The sequence below is a fragment of the Lissotriton vulgaris genome, chromosome 5, assembly GCF_964263255.1.
Source record: "Lissotriton vulgaris chromosome 5, aLisVul1.2, whole genome shotgun sequence".
Classification (NCBI taxonomy): domain Eukaryota; kingdom Metazoa; phylum Chordata; class Amphibia; order Caudata; family Salamandridae; genus Lissotriton; species Lissotriton vulgaris.
The window spans coordinates 183,857,273-183,877,096 of record NC_141693.1 but is presented as its reverse complement, the minus strand read 5'-3'; the positions used below and the strand labels follow the sequence as shown (position 1 = coordinate 183,877,096).

Here is a 19,824-nt window from a genome sequence, read left to right as displayed (position 1 = left end):
AAGGATGTCCTCATGCCATAAGGTCAGTGGAGCAGGACAGAAATACAAAGCAAACAACAGGTCTTCAGTTTGCTTCCTAATAGAAATGTAACCAGAAAGGTCTTAATGGTAACAGAGCCATTTGTTATAGCACCTTCATTCTCAGAACAAATGTACCTGGGACTGGCTGCTTTGTTCTTGCCTCCAGGTTCTAGAAACAGCATTTATGAGTTCTCAAGTAAATTCTCATTCCCATTTTTTCTTGCTGTTTGCCCACTCCAGGCCATGCCAATGAACTAATGCCAATGGTTTACCCTGGAGAGACGTCCTCCAGGGAGAGAAAGCATGAACGTGGTCGGTCCCAAGAGCGGAAGCATCACTCGTCCTCCGAAAAGCAGCGGTTCTATTCTTGCGATCGTTATGGGAGCCGGGACCATTCGCAGCCAAAGTCAGGAGACCACAGCCGGGCCACCTCGCCCAACGGAGGGCAGGAGCATGGTCACAACAGACAGGTGAGTGACTAGGTTATGTGCAGTGCAATGACAGGTATTGAAACTAATATGAGAGGGAAGAGGAGTATGTGCCTGGAAACACGCTTGTGACTAAAGGGGGTTGTATGATGGAACCACGCATGCCTATACAATGTGGGCACTACAACGAGCGCGTTAACACACGTTCCTTTAGCACGCAAGTCAATACCAAGACTTGCCTTAGGGAAGCTCTGGACTTTGGAATAGTATAATTTACTATTCCAACTCCAGTCTGTGTAACAGTAGGGAAGGTGTTGAACTTTGAATCCAACACCAGTCCAACAACACATTCCCTAAAGCAAGTTGTTGTAACAACTTGCATGCTAAAGGGATGCGTGATAATGACATGTGCGATAGTGCCCGGGTTGTAAAGGCACTGCGTGATAAAGGATGTTTCCCGACTAAAGGATATGGCTGAGAAGTGACAGCTTTACAGGTCCACAAAAGAGTAGGGAATTGTTGAGAAGCATGGCCACAGCAGAAAGGAGAGCAAAGTCAGCTCAAGCACAGAGAAGGTCCCCAGGGAGCTCATGCAGATTCAAGGCAGGAGCGGAGCAACAGCTGACGCGATATGATGCAGAACGCAACACCTAGGTGCAGGCAAAGAGCCACAACATACATGAGCGAGGACATTCGGTCCAGATAATGGAAGTGACGGCATGCTTGTGGATGAAGGCAAGATCACCACATCCAGATCTATATGAGTGGCATGATGAGCCTGGAACAGAACAGATACTCAGTGAGGAGGGGATAAGAGGTCACCAACAAGGAAGGTATAGAAGACATTAGAATAAAGGCAAGGGTTGTACTCCATAACAATCACAGGAGGAGGGTGGAATACAGCAGTAACAGGCTGATTATGGGGTGAATGTAGGAGCAAGCCAAAAGGAGATAAGAGGTACGAACAAGGGGTGAGGAAACAGGCAACATGCAGCAAAGAAAACACAAATGTTTTCAGCCGAGAGATGACAGGCTGGTGAGCAGAGGAGGGCCATAGCAGAGCCACAGTGCCTGGGAATGCAGAAACTACAGAAAAGGAATGAATGGAGGCAGGACAAATGCTTGAGCACACAAAAGAAGATGGGAGATGAGGCTGGAGCAGGGTGGGAACTGGGAACAACAGGTGAGGGAACAAGGAAGGAGAAGAGCAATAGACAAAATTAAAGTTAGGAGGCAGTTGTTGGGGTTGTTTTCCAAAGAAAGGTTCCAAAGCCATCAAATGGATGAGAGTGAAGCTCGACTTCTCTGCAATGTCACTTGGAACCCAGAGGTGGAAAACTCCACGTTATGTTTTTAAAATGTATTTTATCATTTGTATAACAATCAACGAAAAAAAATGAAATCAAGATACACAGTATGAAAACTCCGCATTATTGACAACTGCCCTGATCCTGGGCTCAATTAATAACATGCACCAATGAGTTAGGAAAGGAGTTGTGGCTAGCCATACATAATATGGCCTGAGCCCTGCATTAAAAAATTAATATATACCTGGGGTCCTAGCACCCGCCCCTTCCACCTTGACTTATCCTTCATTCTCACTTGCCTTGATATCTTAAAAATCTTGGCGTCCTTCGACCTTCCCCATTACCCTTGCCAATACTTACCTCCCCATCAACTCATACAAAAAAAACACCTGGTGTCCTGACAACCTCCCCCATGACCTTGGTAACTATATCCCTCACTGCTTCCCAGTATTGCAATAAAATGGACTAGCTGGCATCCTGCCACCCTCTCCCACATCACCTTGAGCCTTTCCGTCCGCAGCTGAAGACTGCACTCTCCACTTGCAGAGCGGGAGTGGAGACCTGGTTTCTGTGCTGACAGAGGTTCCCACTGTGTGTTGATTGATGTGTTGTCGGCCATGGGCCTGTGCAGACCTGAAGGTGAAAACACAACAGACGGCAGAAGGAATGTCACTCCAGAGGGTCTCGGGTACCCGAGGGAGGCTGGAGAGAGAACCAAGGGTCCACCACCTTGCCTCTGCTTCCCTTGTCGCCACACCCAGGCAAAGCACGGCAGGGCATAGAAGCAGGCACTTCCATGGGGGGCATCGGATCAGTGGAATCAGCCTTTCTTTTTCACTGCCCTGACGTAAAAGCAGTGAATAACTAGATTACCAGAGCACGCCATACATTCAGTGTAGTTGAGGGGGGTAGCAGTGCTGCACACGATTTAGAACATAGAGATGAAGGGATGCCACCCAGTGCCAGCTTTATTGGCACAATAGATATTAAAATCCAGACAAGATGGCAGCATATCGAATAAGAGCCTACAGCAGGGACAGTTGTGTACAATGCATTTCAGTCAAGCTGAAGCTCCAACTGGATTGTCCTATTCATTGGGTTGGCAAGTCCATCATTAATGGAACAGAGGAGGACAGCGGTCTGTGTACCAAGGGCTAGAAGGGACCAGCAGAGCCACAGCTGATGGCTGTGAGATGAGGGTCGCCGCCTCTGAGAGAGGATGTGAGGGTTGGAGCAGGGCAGCCACAGAGGACAGGTGAGGGGTTGGAGGAAGGTGCCTGGAGGCTACAATGTAAACTGGTGGGGAAGTTTAAGGTGGGCTAGAGTTGAAGCAGCCAGGGTAGATTATGTGGCCCCTGTGGGATGAAACACATGAATAAAGGAACGAAGGCAGGAAAGGGACCGCGCCATAATACAAAAGGGATGGGATTGGGCAGGAGCAGGCAAAACAGATGAGGTCACAGAGGCAAGAGCAACCAAAACAGGTGAGGTCACAGAGGCAGAAGCAGCCAAAGCAGGTGAGGTCACAGAGGCAGAAGCAACCAAAACAGATGAGGTCACAGAGGCAGAAGCAACTAACACAGGTGAAGACACTAAGGCAGAAGCAGCCAAAGCAGGTGAGGTCACAGAGGCAGAAGCAACCAAAACAGGTGGGGTCACAGAGGCAGAAGCAACCAAAACAGGTGAGGTCACAGAGGCAGAAGCAACCAAAGCAGGTGAGGTCATAGAGGCAGAAGCAGCCAAAGCAGGTGAGGTTACTGAGGCAGAAACAACCAAAGCATATGAGGTCACAGAGGCAAAAGCAACCAAAGCAGGTGATGTCACTGAAGCAGAAGTAGCCAAACAAGTGAGGTCATAGAGGCCGAAGCAACCAAAACAGGTGAGGTCATATGGGCAGGAGCAACATAAACAGATGAACTCATAGAGGCAATAGGTGAGATTACAGAGGCAGAAGTACTTAAAACAGGTGAAGTTATTGGGCATCGGGTGAGATTACAGAGGCAGGAGCAGATAAAACAGGTGAAGATACAGAAGCTGCCAAAACAGGCAAGTGAAGGCAGCGGCAGGCAAAACACGAGAAGTAATTAAAGCAGAAGCAGGCAAAACAGGTGAGGTCATGGAGGCAGAAGCAGGCAAAACAGTTGAGTTTGCGGAGCCTTGAGCAGTCAAAACATGTGAGGTAACAGAGGCAGAAACAGCCAAAACAGCTAAGGTTACAGAGAAATAAGCCGGCTGAGGTTTACAGAGGCAGGTTCCGAGAAAACAGATGAGGTCATGGAGGCAAGAGCAGGCAAAACCGGTGAGGAAATATAGGCAGAAGTAGCTGAAACGTGTGAGGTTACGGAGGGAGAGGCAGCTAAAATAAACGAGGTTATGAAAGCAGCATCTCCCTAAAAACCAACATGAGAGGATACACCTGCGACAGGGCAGAGCAACTAGAGATGCAGGAGGGGTGAGGATAAAAACAGGTCTACAGACAGTAAGAGGCAGTAGGGACAGGCACAGGCCGTGTTGTACAACAGGCCAAATAAGAGGAAAGCAACACAGCTACATTAGCCAGATGTGAGATTGTGGGCAGGAACAGGCATGCAGAAGACAGCTGAGTGCCACATTCCAACGTACACATGTGTGCTCAGTGTAGGTGTTATGTGATATGAAAATATTGATTTTGCTAAGTGCTTTGGTCTAGTGTAATTTGTTATCATTGATATTAAATACCTTGGAATTATACTATAGAATATGATCAATTGTTTATGTAATATCATGTAAGATAACATGATGCTTTGTGATTTGTGGCAACATCCTTTCCTAAATGGTAAAATTGTGAGATATACAGATGCTGTATGATATAGCGTGATACATGAGGATATCAATAGTGGTACGCCATGCTCATATGTGCATCATTCGGTCTACTTTTTTGATACCTTGTCCTGTAAATGTCATTGGTTATAATGATAAAGCATATGAAACTGTGTATAGTCTAAGCCTGTGATTTATACCAGAAACATGTGCTACACATTGATATCCTGAGCATTGTTTTGTGATATCGCCTAACATGTAGTGGAATTTCTACTATGCAGTGATATCGCTTCCTGGAGGTGACACGCGGCAGTAAACAAAAATTGTGATATCTGTGAATGTGCAACGCTGCAGAGCCTCTGGGTGTGTTAATGTACAAGAACCTTCTTCTATTCAGTTTTTTTAGCAGTATGCATTAGCAAAAGAACCACAGTTACACTACTCATAATGCAAATAAAACTAACCAAAAACAGACTCCAGCCTGCAATTAGAATCCCCAAACCCTCTTGAAATCCATCAGCAGTGTGAGGACAAACAAAATGGTGGAAGACAGAACACCAAGCTAACTTAACCACAACACAGACAATATGTAGAAGTGAGTGTGCCATGAAATAACCATGTTCCCGTCTTGGTGGTGTAACTTTAAATCCGATTTCACGCCGTAACTTCAAATCTGATTTCACGCCACTGCGGGGGGAAAACAAGGTGACCTGGGATACACACACCATTAGGGTTGAGGTAAACCCCAAAGCTGCCAATTGGCCTGATGGTCAGTGGTTTTCACTCAAAAGACTCCCTGTCTTTGAAAGTATGTCATTTCCATCCAGTGAACCTCTGCACAGAAGTTGAGAAATCCTGGACTTCCATTCCTTGGAAGGGGCTGTGTACAGCCTCGTCGCCTGTCAGAGCTGGCATGGTGCAGGACTTTGAAACAAAAGGTCTGGCATTGGCTACATCTGCTGTGAAAGGAGTAAATCCTCAAGGTTGTTGTAGTCCTAATACAAGTGGCGGAGTCTCTTCCTAGGCTCTCCCAGCTTTTGTAGGCAGTACGGAGACAAAGCCTTCAACCCTTGCATACTTTATCAGGGAACAGCCCTTTCTCAGAGTGACCAAGCCTCACCAGTGGGAGAACATTCCTCAACCCAATGTCCCACCTGCTCAGCACCCACCTGTCGAGCTAGAGCTCAGGAGCAAGATGCAAAACATCGGAAGTAAAGAGGTAGATGAGGCCAGGAAGTGAACTGCAAGTTGACAGCAGCACGACCGCCACTTGCTGCGGCTGCTAGAAAGATTAGTGGCCATGAAAATTCCATGTTTGAGGATCCTAATTACAAAGTGGGAGGAGGGAGAAGCGTGGAAGCTCTGGGATGGGCAGCCTGGCCCTCATTGGGTTGCGGGCGAGGAATATACGTATTCATACATAAAGGAAAACCTCATGGAATAAGTTAAAACCCAGGCTGGCAGCGCCTGCTGCAACATGATTTCACCAGGCGAGGCCAGTTCAGACTAATCTGATGGGCTATTTATTTACTCTGTTTCCAAGGAGTTCGAATAGGAGGACCCATTAGATATAAAATGAGTAGGTGTGGGCCAAAGTTGTGACTATCCTTCTACACAGAAAGCATGTGAATAAGTTACGCCTTTGGCTCTACAGTGTAATATATGCCTGCAGCAGCACTACAGCTGCAGCCTACAGAGAAGAGTTTGGAGTCCTGGCAAGGCCATCTCAACCCCTCACCCTACCGGGGTGGTGGATGGGTAAAAGTAGCATTATTTAGCTCTGTTAACGTAGAACCTGTTACGTTTAGAACAGGTTGATGCAACTGTTGGCATGTAGCCTTGATTAATATCGTGTTTTAACCTCTTCGATGCTAATGACGGAACGGTTCTGTCATCAGTGACGGTTGGGCTGTGCTGATGACGGAACCGTTCCGTCATGACCACACCCGTTTTTCGAATCTTCAGCACAGCGCGAAAATTCGCGCCGCGCTGAAGAGGTTAAATATTATTAGGCTGTGTTTGTAAACTGAGTTGGGCACTGGCTGCAGGTGACAGTGCGTGATGGGGCAGTAAATTCCCTGTGAGGACAAGAGGGTGACCAGTGTTCTCTTTTAGAACACAGTTCCAGGAAATAAAGTCCCAAAATACTTTTTCCCACAGAATAATACGGCAGAATGTAACTAGAATAGAATGCTATGAAACACTACTCCAAAATATGAAGCAATAATGCCATCCCACATAATGTGCAGAACCACGGCTCCAAAAATCAATATAATGTCTAACATGAAAAGAAAATATTGCCCTACAATAAAAAATAAGGAGCAGTGCTCCGTGCTCCAAAATGTAAGTGCATGGTGTCTGAGAATACAATGGAATATTGACCCTGACTAGAAAGCATGAAAAGAATGGTGTCCCAAATGGAAAGAATTAACACGCTAGAAAACAAAGAAATACATTTTTTGAATAAATGGGGATAGCGCCCTGGAATATTCGAGAACAATAAATAAAAAACAAATAAATTACGAACCCGAAAATAAGTGAGTAACATTTAAAATACATCAAATTTACCCAAGCATAAAAAAAGAATTGAACACCATGACCAGACTACAAAAGGATAGTTCCCAAGAATATGAAATAGCAGTGCCCTAGACCATATTGGAAAAATGGCCCAGACTTTAAAGATAATATGCCACAGAATGTAAACGAAAAGTACCTGAAATATGAAGGAAATATGACCTCATGTGTAAGTGAATAAAATCCTATAATAAAAAAAATGATCCACTTGAATACAACAGAATAGTTTCCCAGGCTGTAGGGGTATAGTTCCCAGAATATAAAAGAATATTGCCGCAGACTAAACGAAATAGTGTCCGAAAACGTAAAAAAAAATAATGTCCCAAAATATGAAGGAGTAAAGCCCATAAATGTAAGTGAATAACACCGAAGAGTAAAACTAAGTAATTCCACAGAATACAATGAAAAAGTGCATCGAAATTCGAAAGAATAATGTCCCAAAAGAGAGTATGGAATGATCCCCCGAATAGAGGTGAATAACACTCTAGAATAAAAACCAATACTGCTTAGGAACTGAAGAGAATAGTTTCCCTGAAAATAAAGGAATTCCGACCCAAAATATAAGCGAATAGTAGTCCAGACAGTAACAGAATCGTGCCCAGAATATTAAAGTGAATGACACCCTTGAATAAAAACAAGTAATTCCCTAGAATGCAACTGAATATTGCTCCTGATAATTAAAAACAGTACTCCAGCATATGAAACAACAATGTCCCGACGCAGGAAACATCAACAATGACCGGGAATATAAGTAAATAAAACCGTAGAATAAAAACAATAACTCAGCACTTCAAGGACTAATGACTCAAAATGTTAAATATGAGTTAATGTAGCAGAGCATAAAAGAATAGTGCCCCGACTAAAAAGCAATAGAGCCCTGTAACATTCAAAATAATGTCACAAAATACAAAAGAAAAATACCCCAGAATATTGTGCCAGAGAGGGATGACCCCCTTCCTTACTACTTCTGATGATGAGGTTTCCAAAAACCAGTGCCAGAGAAGTCATTCTGTACAGTCATGTGCTACTGAATTATACCCTACAATAGTGTACCAAATAGTTATTGCATATGGCGCAAGAAAACAATGCAAAAAAAGTAATGTATAGATCTCTTGGATCAATCTCAGCCACTGGTAATTACTCGGTCCGCATCCCAGGCAATCGTTATTTCGCACACCATGCCACCTCAGTTTGGACCCAGCTTTATGCAAATTATTCTTGACCCTGCTTAATTAGGAACAGTCAAGACCGAACCACCAGGCCAGGTCCTCCCCGAACCGGGGCACAAATAACCCATGAACAGATTCGCCCTTTTTAGGGCTCATCAGTTGGGTATAGCTTGGTTCCATAGTGTGCACAAGACCCACGTCTGAGCATACCCATTCCACCAAGGGTATCGCACTTAAGTAGACAAAAGGGTGATGGATGGAATGCCTGAATTATCACAGCCACTGGTAATTACTGAGGCCGGTATCCCAGTCCATCATTATTTCGCACACCATGCCACCTCAGTTTGGACACAGCCTTATGCAAATCAATCTTGACCCTGCTTCATTAGGTGCAATTGAGTCCGACCCCCCAGACAGGTCCTCCCTGAACCGGGGATCAAACAACCCCTGACCAGATTCGCCCTTTTCAGGGCTCATCAGTTGGGTATAGCTTGGTTCCACTGGCACAGTGTGCACAGGACCCACGTCTGGACATACCTGTTCCACCTAGGGTGTCGCACTGAAGTAGACAAAAGGGTGATGAAAGGAATGCCTGAATTATCACAACCACTGGTAATTACTGAGGCCCGTATCCCAGGCCATCGTTATTTGACACTCCAGGCCTCCTGAATGTGGACCCAGCCATATGCAAATCAGTCTTGACCTTGCTTCAATAGGAACAGTCCAATCCAAACTACCTGTGATCCGGATCAGGGTGGACAAGGCCTGGCAGTTTGGGCTGGACTATTCCTACTGGAGCAGGGTCAAGACTGATTTGCATATGGTTGGGTCCAAACAGTAAGGTTGCATGGCGTGCAAAATAATGATGAACTGAGTTGCGGCCTACTGCAATTACCAGTGGCTAAGTTTCAAAAGCTTCAAAATCCTTTATTCAGCGTTTTCCATAAACGCCATAAAAGCACGGTTTTAAAAATAGTAGTAATATACATTTTATAAAGAATACATGGACTATTACTCTTGCAATTCATTAAGCCCCTGTCCCCCCCCACGTATTGTTCATAATTATGGAGGGACTTGCTTCAACAGATCCCTCTTGTCTCTCTTAATTTGACTGCTAACCTTAAAAAACTTGTTATAGAACATAAGGTCAGGGGGTCTTTGGCCATTTGTAAATGTAAAAGGACCTCCTTAGTGTGCCTAAATTTCATTTTTTTTCACCAAACTTACTAAAAAACGGCGCAATGAATAAAAGGGACATAGTAATACAAAATGAAGGGTATCCTGCGGAGATCGTTGATCGCAGCCGCAGGGACCCTTTGACTCAACTGAACTGGTAAAACCAGCCGAATCAGCAAGTAAAAGATGTCAAAAGTTGAGCCTAAAACGTGCGATTAAAAATCTATCCTGGGCATTGTGTATGAGGGCAAGGTAAGATTCCATTTCTTCACAAGTCCTCACTGAACCCTGGGCTTTGACTGAGTGTTTTCCCCATTCCCTATCTATTCTGGCTGAGGCTTTATAATTAAAAAACATGTCCTTTACCCTATACTGATCCCGACCGGTAATGCCGGTCGGCATCAGGAATAGGTCCTTACAACCAATGTTTTCGAAAACACCCTTTCTGTACTTCAGCCATGGGATATTCATTCCCCTATCCCTGCCCAGGCAGTCTAGAATGATGTGCTTGGTCAGCCTGGCCTCTTGGTAAACCCAGATCTTTAGCCATGCTAGCAGGGGCCTGACCTCCACCTTGTCCCCTATAAACACTCCACCCAGTTCTTCATGTACAAAATAGGAGGGGACGCACTGTGGGACTTTGGGGAGCCTTCTCAAATATTTGTTCTCCTCTACCTGCAGTTTGTCGGCATCGACGATCCCCCACAATTCTGCCCCGTACACAGCGTTAGAGTAGCAAATTGAGTTGTATAGGTTCATCATTTGTTCCGGCGGCCATCGCCCTAGTCTGCGGCCAAAATTCATTATCGTCCCTGTGCTAGATACTAGCTTATTGCATCGCTCCTCAATCAGTGGTTTAAAATGTAAGCCCCTGTCAAATAAAATGCCCAGGTAGGATAAGGACTGTACCTTCGTTAAGCTATGTGCACCTATTCTATATTTGAAATTTTCCCTTAGTTTGGTCCCTGTCTCCATAACGTACGACTTAGTCAAGTTGGCAGATAAATCTAAACTATTCATGAAGTCCACGAAACCATTTATCAGTCGCTGTAGTCCCAGTGGAGTGCGTGCCAACAACACCGCGTCGTCTGCATAAAGCAGGACAGGAATTGCTCTGCTGCCTACTCTAGGTGAGTGCACCAGTGGCTAAGATTATTTCAAGCATTCCTTCCATTACATTTTTGTATATGAGATAAGAAAGCCCCATAATAGCACAACACACAGTGTTTTCAAATATTGTTCTGGGAAGTACTGTACAGCAGTACTGTACAAGACCAGAGACTGCTGTGACAATGAATAATACTGAAGGATGGTGTTGCAGAGAAAAATGCCCAAACATATATATGCCTCAGAGTAACGTCCCTGCTTGATTTCCTAGTGAAAATACCTACTGCTCATTAGAATACAACAATGGACCGGAATTGCGGGCCAAAGTATAGATCACTAATATGGCCGCAAGAAAAAAATGGCATGTAAAGTTATACCACAGAGTACTAGACTTCTGTGGTTATGGGAAGAGATAATGCCCCAGGATTGTAAGCCAAGGAACACCATTTTCATTTGGTTATTCAGGTGAACATGCTACAGAATGTTGTGCCACAAGTAATGACGCACTGGAGGGGTCCAAGCCCTCCAGGACTCACACAAGATCTGCCATTCAAATAAGAGGCAGCCTTTATGCTCAGGGTGTACCCAAGGAGGAGAGATCAACAAAGACAGTGTCTCTTTTTAAATAGTACCTCTTACCTCTCAGGGGTTATCTGTCTGTCTTCTCTTGATATCTGGGCTTGCAAAAACAAACATAAATGCGCCCAAGGTGACGGCTTCATGGAGGCGTGCCCCAGCATCTAGGGCTGTCGAGTTTGAAGCTGAGGACCCAGGTTCAAATCCCAGCCTCCCTTCAACATCCTATGATTCTAAGCAAATCACAAAATTTCCATGTGCCTATAAATATGTAACTTTTAGTGTCCTTGAAACAGGATTCCGCTATTAAAAAAATGCAAAAAAAGGTAGACGCTGCAGTGGCTGACCCGCAGCTTTAGGTAAGACTTGCAGTCTGAAAGAGAACATAAAAGACAAATGCATCAGTGGAATGAAGAGCGCATACGCCTTTTCTTGGTGAAAATGCAATCTTAGAATTAGGCTGGACCACACTGGGCCAAAGCAGTAATCTTACAAGAGACCGAGTAATATACTACAGCCATCGGATGCTCCCGACTGAACTATTTCATTAACCACAGGTCTTCAAGTCATTGACTGAATCAACTAGGAATTATGCATCTTATCACATACACCCATACAATAAATGATCAAAAATAATACTCCGAAATAAAGTTAATAAATAGCAGCATACAATGTGTCTTAGAAGTTGCATATGTATCTATCTGCCATAGATACATATGCAAACATCAGTTTATGCTGCTTTTTGCTTAATTTGCTTAATTTATTTCTATACATAAATGCTGCTTATTTTTTATTTTTGGCCATTTTGTATTTATTTCTTGGTTTTAATGTTTGATCATTTACTGTATAGGTATATGCGATAAAATGCATAGTCACTTGTCAACTGATTAATGCAATGACTTATAGACCTGCGATTTATGAAATACTGCCTTTGGAAGCATCTGTTAGCTCTGTTAATCTTAGGGGGTGGTGATGTTTTGTTGGAAGGGAGGGACACAAGTAGCTCACTGATAGAGGTATTTGAATAAAGACTATTGAATGCAATGAGCTCCCTCTAAGCAGAGGTGACGGATCCAGCAATAATCCCAAATTCATAGAGGACACTTATTTACTGTACGCAGAATAACCGAGCTAAAGAACGAGAGCAGCCTAGGTTTGCTGATATGCAACCCAGAGGGAGAAAGTCCTGCAAGATGTGCATAGTGGCCTTGCTGCCACCGAATATCAAAAAACACTGTGACACCACAGGCATTGCCACAAGAAGAGTGGCTAATGATTAATTGATGATTACCCAATGAGAAGGTAACCGTACCTCCTTCCTGCTCTGGGGTAGATAGTAAACAGAGATTTCCCTAGAACAACTAATACACAACCACACAAACATCTTTAAAAATGAAGTAAGCCAGTGAAATATTTCTTAGAAAGGAAGTAGAAAACATGTTTTTCAAGAACAAGGAAGTTACATAAACACACTCCGGAGGGCTGCAAGTAATTCATTATTTTTGCACTGCCACGATTCCTCAGGAATATGGATGTCTGCAGTGAATGTATTTGTTATAATGTGCACGCTCTCACAATTACTTGGTTTTCCTTCTTTTTGCCTCTTTTTAAATCTTTCTTCCCTTTTTCCCCCCTTCTTCCCTTACTTGTGGTTGTCTGAACCCCTTTCTCTTTCGCTATCCCTCTACTCGTGGCTCTGCTGTGTCCTTGCTGTCGCTTCCCTTGCATTCCGTGTCTGTCTGTGCCCGTTGTGTCCGTCTGGTTTTTTATTTTTCATTTGCTTTGTTCTAATTTTCATGTAGGGCAGTGGTTCAGTTAACAGGAGCCCTCTGCTGTCGACTTCTGGTGCTAGCACGCCGTGCCGCGGCGTCCGGAGGCAGCTCCCGCAGACGCCTCTGACCCCGCGTCCAAGCGTCACCTACAAGACTGCCAACTCCTCGCCGGTACACTTCTCTCATTTTCAGACCGGCGTCCCCACCTTTTCCCCGGGACGTCTGAGCCGCGGCTTGTCGGAACACAACGCCCTGTTGCACAGCGAGGCCCAGGGCCAGGCATGCTTCAGCGGGGCCCGCACCGGCTCCGATCCCTACCTTGGACGGCGCGAGGAATGTGACATTTCTGGCCAGGCCCTGTCCGAGGACGCGCTCACCTTTGAGGAGGCACTGGCTTCCAATTCAGGCCGGTCCTCGAGGACTTCGTACGTCTCTTCCATGACATCACAGCCCTCGCACGTTCGTCGGGTCCCCAATGGCTACCACTATACTTTAGGCCTCAACTCTGGGCCCGGGACAGGTGGCAGGGCCCGCAGCTACTACCACGAGGATGGTCAGGATGACTGGTGCTAGCACGAGGCTCAACAGACTCGAGCCTGGATCTTCATTGGCAATCGATGAGTTTTATCATCTATCTGCCCTGGCGTGCTAGCGCCCACGCCACACCGCAGCCGGCCCCCAAGCGCATGGATGCTGAAGGAGCGGGCTGCGCGCAGCACTAGTGCTCTCTGAGAGCGAACGCCTCTGCCTCGCCTCCTCGATCTGTTTTTTGCACTGGACAGGAAATGGAATGAATAAAGATCCTTGTTTTGCTGTTGTGTTGGTCCACTTCCTCTCTCTCTTCCCCACCCCCTACCCCTGTGTTTCTCGCCCCTTCTCCTCTACGCTTCCCATCAGTGTCTTGCCTTGTACAACAGATGCCAAACCTGTGAAGCTGAGGACTCTTTCTGGGGTGCCCGAATTGATGACTGTGGAGCTGTTTCGGGACATTTCTTTCAACACTGTGGGGTTAAAGATGGATGCATCCGCTGTACTGTTTTCTCATCCTTCTGCCCAATGCCTGAAGGGCCAGCCGTGCACTCGCCCAAGGGCTCTCTGTAGAAATGTTTTAAAGTGCTTTTTAATGGGAAGTGGCTGGGTTCCAAAGTGCTGACGGGAGGAAGGACAGGCGGAGGAAAGGTGTGGGGATTTGATTTGTTTCCCGTATGCTGGGAAGAAGAGAACGTTGTGAATGTGGAAAGGTGACAACCAGTATTCCAGATGTCTGTGTGTTTTTTCCTTTCCTACAAGGGTGACAATTTTGTGATGGAATTAGTGAGGCATGCTGGGCTGGTAAGTGTGTGCTCGTGCAAGGCCGCCATTGCTGTGCACGTCCAATGCATGTCTACTTCCCCTCCTGCGTTTCCACGGTCACGGGTAGCAAGTGATAGCAGGAAGGGAGACGGCACCCTCCCACGTGCCACGGACAGAAAGGGGTCCTGGCAGCCGGGGTCCCAAACCCAGATGCAGGGTCTTAAGAAGCAGGCAGAAAGCCCTGCTGCTGCTTATTCAGGCTGGAGTGGGGGATTCAGAGGAATCCTCCAAAATGGCTCATGAGATCAAGAAATAGCACAGTCCCCTCAAGGGTGATTGGGGAGATTGAGGTCTGCAAACTTGATAAGGAAATGGAGGGGAACAAATGCATTCTCCTCTTCCTACATAACATTGAAAAACAACCAAAACCACTACCAGTGCCCAAAACTGTTCCGTTTACCCCTTTGGAGATTGACTCAATCCCCTTAAAGGATCAACTCAAGAGAGAGAGAGAAAGATACACCCTGTCCAAGACTGTTTCCCACCCTCCCATCCTTTCTGCTTTGTTACTGGAGATGCTTTGTCCTTTCTTTGTCTTGTTTACAGCCCTACCCTTGACTTGGACTCAACTCCGAAAGAGCTGGTGTTTTTAGTCACTCAGCTCCTATCTGAAACTTTGAAGACTTTTTTTGCCTGCATTCTTTTTTCTAAAATTGTACAGTGAAAGAGGGGGAACATTTTAGGGGAACACACCTTTGGGGTGGGATTAGACTGTGATCATTCCAGGTTCCGCGCCTTGTTCAGGAATCCATACTTTGCTCAGGTAACGTCTGGGAAGTTGAAAGCTATGTCAGGAATGTTGTGTCTACCGTGGCCTTGTTTTAAAGTGTCGTCTCACTGTGTGTGTGTGCGTGTGTGTGTTTGTATCGCCTGTGTAGGTCTGTTGAAGCCCCACCACCACCACCTTCAAGATTTGATAGAAGTATTTCAGGGGTGTCTTGTGCACTCTGAACATGTACGTATATCACGCCATAACGCCATTGCACCTAGTCCAAATCAGCACGTTCTGTCACCTAGACGTATACTGACTAGTGAAGGCTATTGGACACTTGAGAATAGGCTTCAGGTCACCAAATCCTAAAAATAAGACTACATCCATTGCAAATTTTTAATCCCATCTCCCAGTGCCCTCTGGGAACCGCAGTCCTTAGTCCTGTTAAGAACATTCAAAAGTCACCTTTGAAGATTTCATTAGGACAGTGGGTTGTGAATTTGAAAAAAAAGCTCAATCGGATTTCAGTGTAGCAGTCGGGGATTGAAACGTGTTAAATATATTGAAGGCCTTTGAATGAAACTAAGCACTGTGTGTCAGAGAAAAGGGCCTCTAAGGGTTGGATGAGCAGCTTTTAGTCAAATGTCTACTCCCCCTTCACTTATCAGGAAAGATGTCGCTTCCGCTTACTGTCATTTTCATGGAGGACAACAGGGATATTAGCAACATAAACAGTGATTAAAACTGTGTGCTATCACGTAAATCCTCTTTTTTACACGTACATTAATCCCATATTAGAAAGACATGGGACAAACAGGGTGAAACTGGGCACTCAGTAGGGTCAGCAGATGAAACACCAGATAGTTTAGGCGCACTGGACACTGTAGGGTAAAGACAGCATAGGTACACCAAAAGGCACAGCAGGGTAATGACAGACTGGGCATGTCGGGGTAAGCACTGTAGTGTAAGGCCTGGCCAGGTGAGATGGACCCCGTGGTCATAAGTCTTTGATTTTGGAGCCTAAACCTGTTCTAGATTCACATGCTGTGCATTATTCGCCATTGAATAGTAAGGCACAGAAAGATATGTTGAAAAGTTAACTTTTTATTTTGAGTGACAGCAACATGTGGAGTCTCGTAGTGATGTTCACCCTTACCCACAAAGCCCTTCAATGTGAGCACTGCCTTCAGATTCTGTTCTATCAGTTCTCCGAACTGGGAGAAGGCAGCGCCATCTTTTTGCCATGTTTGCAGTTGATTATGTCTCCAATTGAAATATAAGTGGGTTGTAAACTAAAACTCCCACTTTATGATTTATTTTTGCGCCCTAGTTTGCAAAGTCGTGAGCTAAAGCATTCCTACGATTGCCTCCTCCCGTTACCGACAATGAAAAAATACTGCACGGTAAGGGTTTAGAGGCTGTTCTATATTTAGGAAGACATGGTGATTCTCCAGCATGCTGGCACCTCTGACAATCCTGGAAGGTCTGGGAAAGAACCTGTCCCTTTTCATACTGCCTGACTCGTCACCAGGCCCACGGGACATTTAGTGGCATTGGACTGCCTAGGAATCTCCCAATGAGTCCAGGACATAGGTCCAGGGGCGGATGGGAGGGGGGAGTCGACAGACAATGGAATAGGTAATAAATAAATAAACCCTATTCCGTCTGTCGATTCCCGCCCCGCTCCACCGCCTCACCGTGCTTACCTGCACTGGCCGCGACTGCATGGGTTTCATGTAAAAGACACAGTGTTCGGATGCATTCTTTTCTACTTCCAAAACAATAGCCAAAAAGAAAAAAGAAGTCATGGTGTATCACCACCTGTGAGCTTGTTCTGCAGTAGGCAATAGTATTTAGACAACAAAGGACTGTTCCGAGAGATCTTTTTCAAGATATTAAAGGTTTATAGAGCAAAGTTCTAGGATTTCCCATAGCCACTGTCACTGAGTACCAAGTAAAGTAAGCAGGGAAATAGGCTGACTGTTCAAGCGTGCATTAGGAAGATTGTGACCCAATCTTCAACAATATTAGTTTTTTTTTAAAAGTCGCAATGTCTATTACGTCACAGCTTGTTTAGCATTCTTAGAGATGCTGTGTATTAAAATAAACAAAACTAAGGGCCCAATTAACAAAGCTAAACTTAGACCTTAAGTCTAAGTTTCGATCTGAAGTTTAAGGGCCCAATTCACAAAGGTAAACTTGGGCTCCAGGTCTAAGTTTACCTTTGTGAATTGGACCCAGAGTGTATAGGTTTGTTTACAGAACAACAGGTGCAACTCAGCAAGTCCACCATTTTAAGTATCCCACAAATCCAGTTTTGAGTACCAACTCCAATTTGTCCCCGAATCAGGAGTATAAATTGAGTAGAAATTATAAAATGTTCTGTCACAGTGCACCCTGTTACAGTAAGCACTGCTATACTGCCTTGTCACAATCTATGCCACAGTTTGGCATATTGCGCTTTGTAACAGTGACTTGCTTGATACATTCAAGAAAGAGGGGTTTGGGTCCCATAATCTAGTGAAAGTTGGGGCTTCTACCTGTGACACACTAAAGAAGCTAAGTCCTTAGCCGTCATTTTGCAATTTAAGGATCTTGGGTTGAGACAAAACTGGTCATCCCAAAGTAATGCTTTACAATAGTTGTCTCATTATTATGGAACACTATTTCAAATGTGTACAGGAGACATACAAGGCATATTATTTGTATATCAAATGCCAAATGAATTTGCAATGTTGAAAAATTGATTCTTATGGAAGACGGTCACCTGTAAATGAAGAAATGTGCTCTCAGTGAAAGAAGCAGACATTATCATGCATCAATAGATTCATTTCTTAGGTAATGTGCATTTTTAAGATGATGAAACGTCTAAATAAGTTGTCCCCCTTATTCTTTTAATGTCCAGGGGGAGGGGAATTAACAATGAGTCTTGAGTGGCTAATAACAGAGCCCAAAGGAAGTACGGCAAGTAAGTTGAGGAATTTGCGCCGCCACCCTGGGCTATTCAAGTGATTACTAGCCACTGGATAAAGCTTGTTAACATGTTTCAAACCTCTAACTCTTCGAGGTCTCATCTGGACTGGCCCTTGGATATTTCTTCAGGAAAAAATCTTGCGTAGGGGTCGTCAAAAACTATTTTTTGTGTGCTCTAAGTGGGCCTTGAGCAATGATGAGCGCTGATCGATTGTTCATTTCTTGTGCTTCGCTGCACTAGCCCCTGTTGAGGTAATTGTATGTGTATCTTGAGCGTTAGTTGACAAGTCTGTTGTTTCTGGATTTGAAGCACCCGCTTCTTCAATCTTTTCATGTCTTGGTTCTGGCAGTGTGGCCATACGCACAGTCATTAGTAGCCGCGGCCGGGGTTAGGCACAGGATGACTAAACGTACTTAAATTTTGACTGCCTATGAAAAAGCTATATCAAAGCCTATATTCCAGACCACCAGGTGGCAAGAAAATAGAATTCGGTTTGAAAGGCCCTGAGAAGTGTGACGCTTTGCACCTGAAGTCCAATGCTTCACAGTTGAACTGCATTCCCCAGGAGTCTTAGATGCAGGAAGTCCCACACCTAATCCCAGGAATACCTACAGTTGAAGCAATACAAGCGTGACCGTGCTACCAGAATCAAGAGATGAACAGCGGAGAAATGCAGGTGCTTCCAAACCAGAGAATCCAGATGTGCCGAGTAATGGAAAAGTGCCGCATACACAGCTGCGGTCCATGCAGGTAACAGCAGTGGGGCCTGTTAAGAGGGGATTTCGAGGGACGATGCAGATGGAAAATTAAATAAATAAATAATTTTCCCTCCAAATCCCCCCAAACCGGACCTCACTGCTGTTACCTGCTCGGACCGCGGCTGCACATACAATTGGCTCACTGTGTGCCAGTGCAGTTCAGTCTCACTGGCAGGCAGCGATTTTCAATGAATATTTGACATATGATATTCAAATGGCACTCGTTTTACTCCTTATGGACACACTTGAAATAGTGTTCGGTTTTGTCTCATTCAAATGTCCTTAACTTTAATTGCGGAATGACGGTTTAAGGCTTCGGTTCTTTAGTTTAGCACGGGTGGAAGGCCCAACTTCCATTAGCATTATGGGGACCAAAACCCTCTTTCTTGAATGTATAAAGCAATTCACTGTTAGAAAGCACAAAGATTTTCCAACACATAGCGCCAATCAATGTGACAGGACAGATTTGCGGTGCTTACTGTAACAGCGCGCACTGCGACAGAAAGGATTGTCGTTTGTGCCCAATTGTGTATCACTTCTATCAGTATCTTGTCATTTTATACTGTGGCACAGAGGATTTGTCATAGTGTGTCTAAATATAGTGTATTGTGTCTTTGATGTCGGACTGAGACCAGTGCTTAATTTGTGCCAGAGGTTTCCAGTGCTCAGCACCAACACTTAATTGTCAACACAGGTGCTTTTGATAGTCTGCCACAAAGTAGCGTTGTCCGGGTAAATTTGAGATGGCCACAACAGTTAATTATTTAATCAATAGACATTAAAAATGACTATTACCTGCCACCCAAGCCATTCCTATAGCTTTGGTGGCCTGAAATAGTCCGAATTGTCACGCTTGTAGGAGTGTGATGATTAGTAGTTGTGTTGTTGGTGGCATTGCAGGGGCAGCATGTGGTGCAAGCTGCATTGGCCTCCTGGTGAGAGCCTTGGCACTTTTTTTTTTTTACAAATTAGGCACTGACTATGGCCTACCTTAGGGTAGCAGTTACACAGTGCCCTGCCTGCATGCTCAGATACAATACCTTTGGCACACTATCCTCTGCCGAATGTATGATGCATGCCGTGTCCAACATATGCTGT

At 45.0% G+C, this 19,824-nt stretch overlaps 1 protein-coding gene across 1 annotated transcript in view; it reads left to right on the top strand.

Moving 5' to 3' along the window:
* Positions 1-17,442, top strand: part of CACNA1B (calcium voltage-gated channel subunit alpha1 B) — a 1,091,759-nt gene extending 1,074,317 nt beyond the window's left edge. The window contains exons 46-47 of the mRNA XM_086921120.1: positions 262-491; positions 12,960-17,442. Of these exons, the coding sequence (XP_086777246.1) occupies positions 262-491; positions 12,960-13,502 (773 nt within the window). The 3' untranslated portion in view covers positions 13,503-17,442. The remainder of the gene's footprint in view (positions 1-261; positions 492-12,959) is intronic.
* Positions 17,443-19,824: the final 2,382 nt, after the last annotated feature.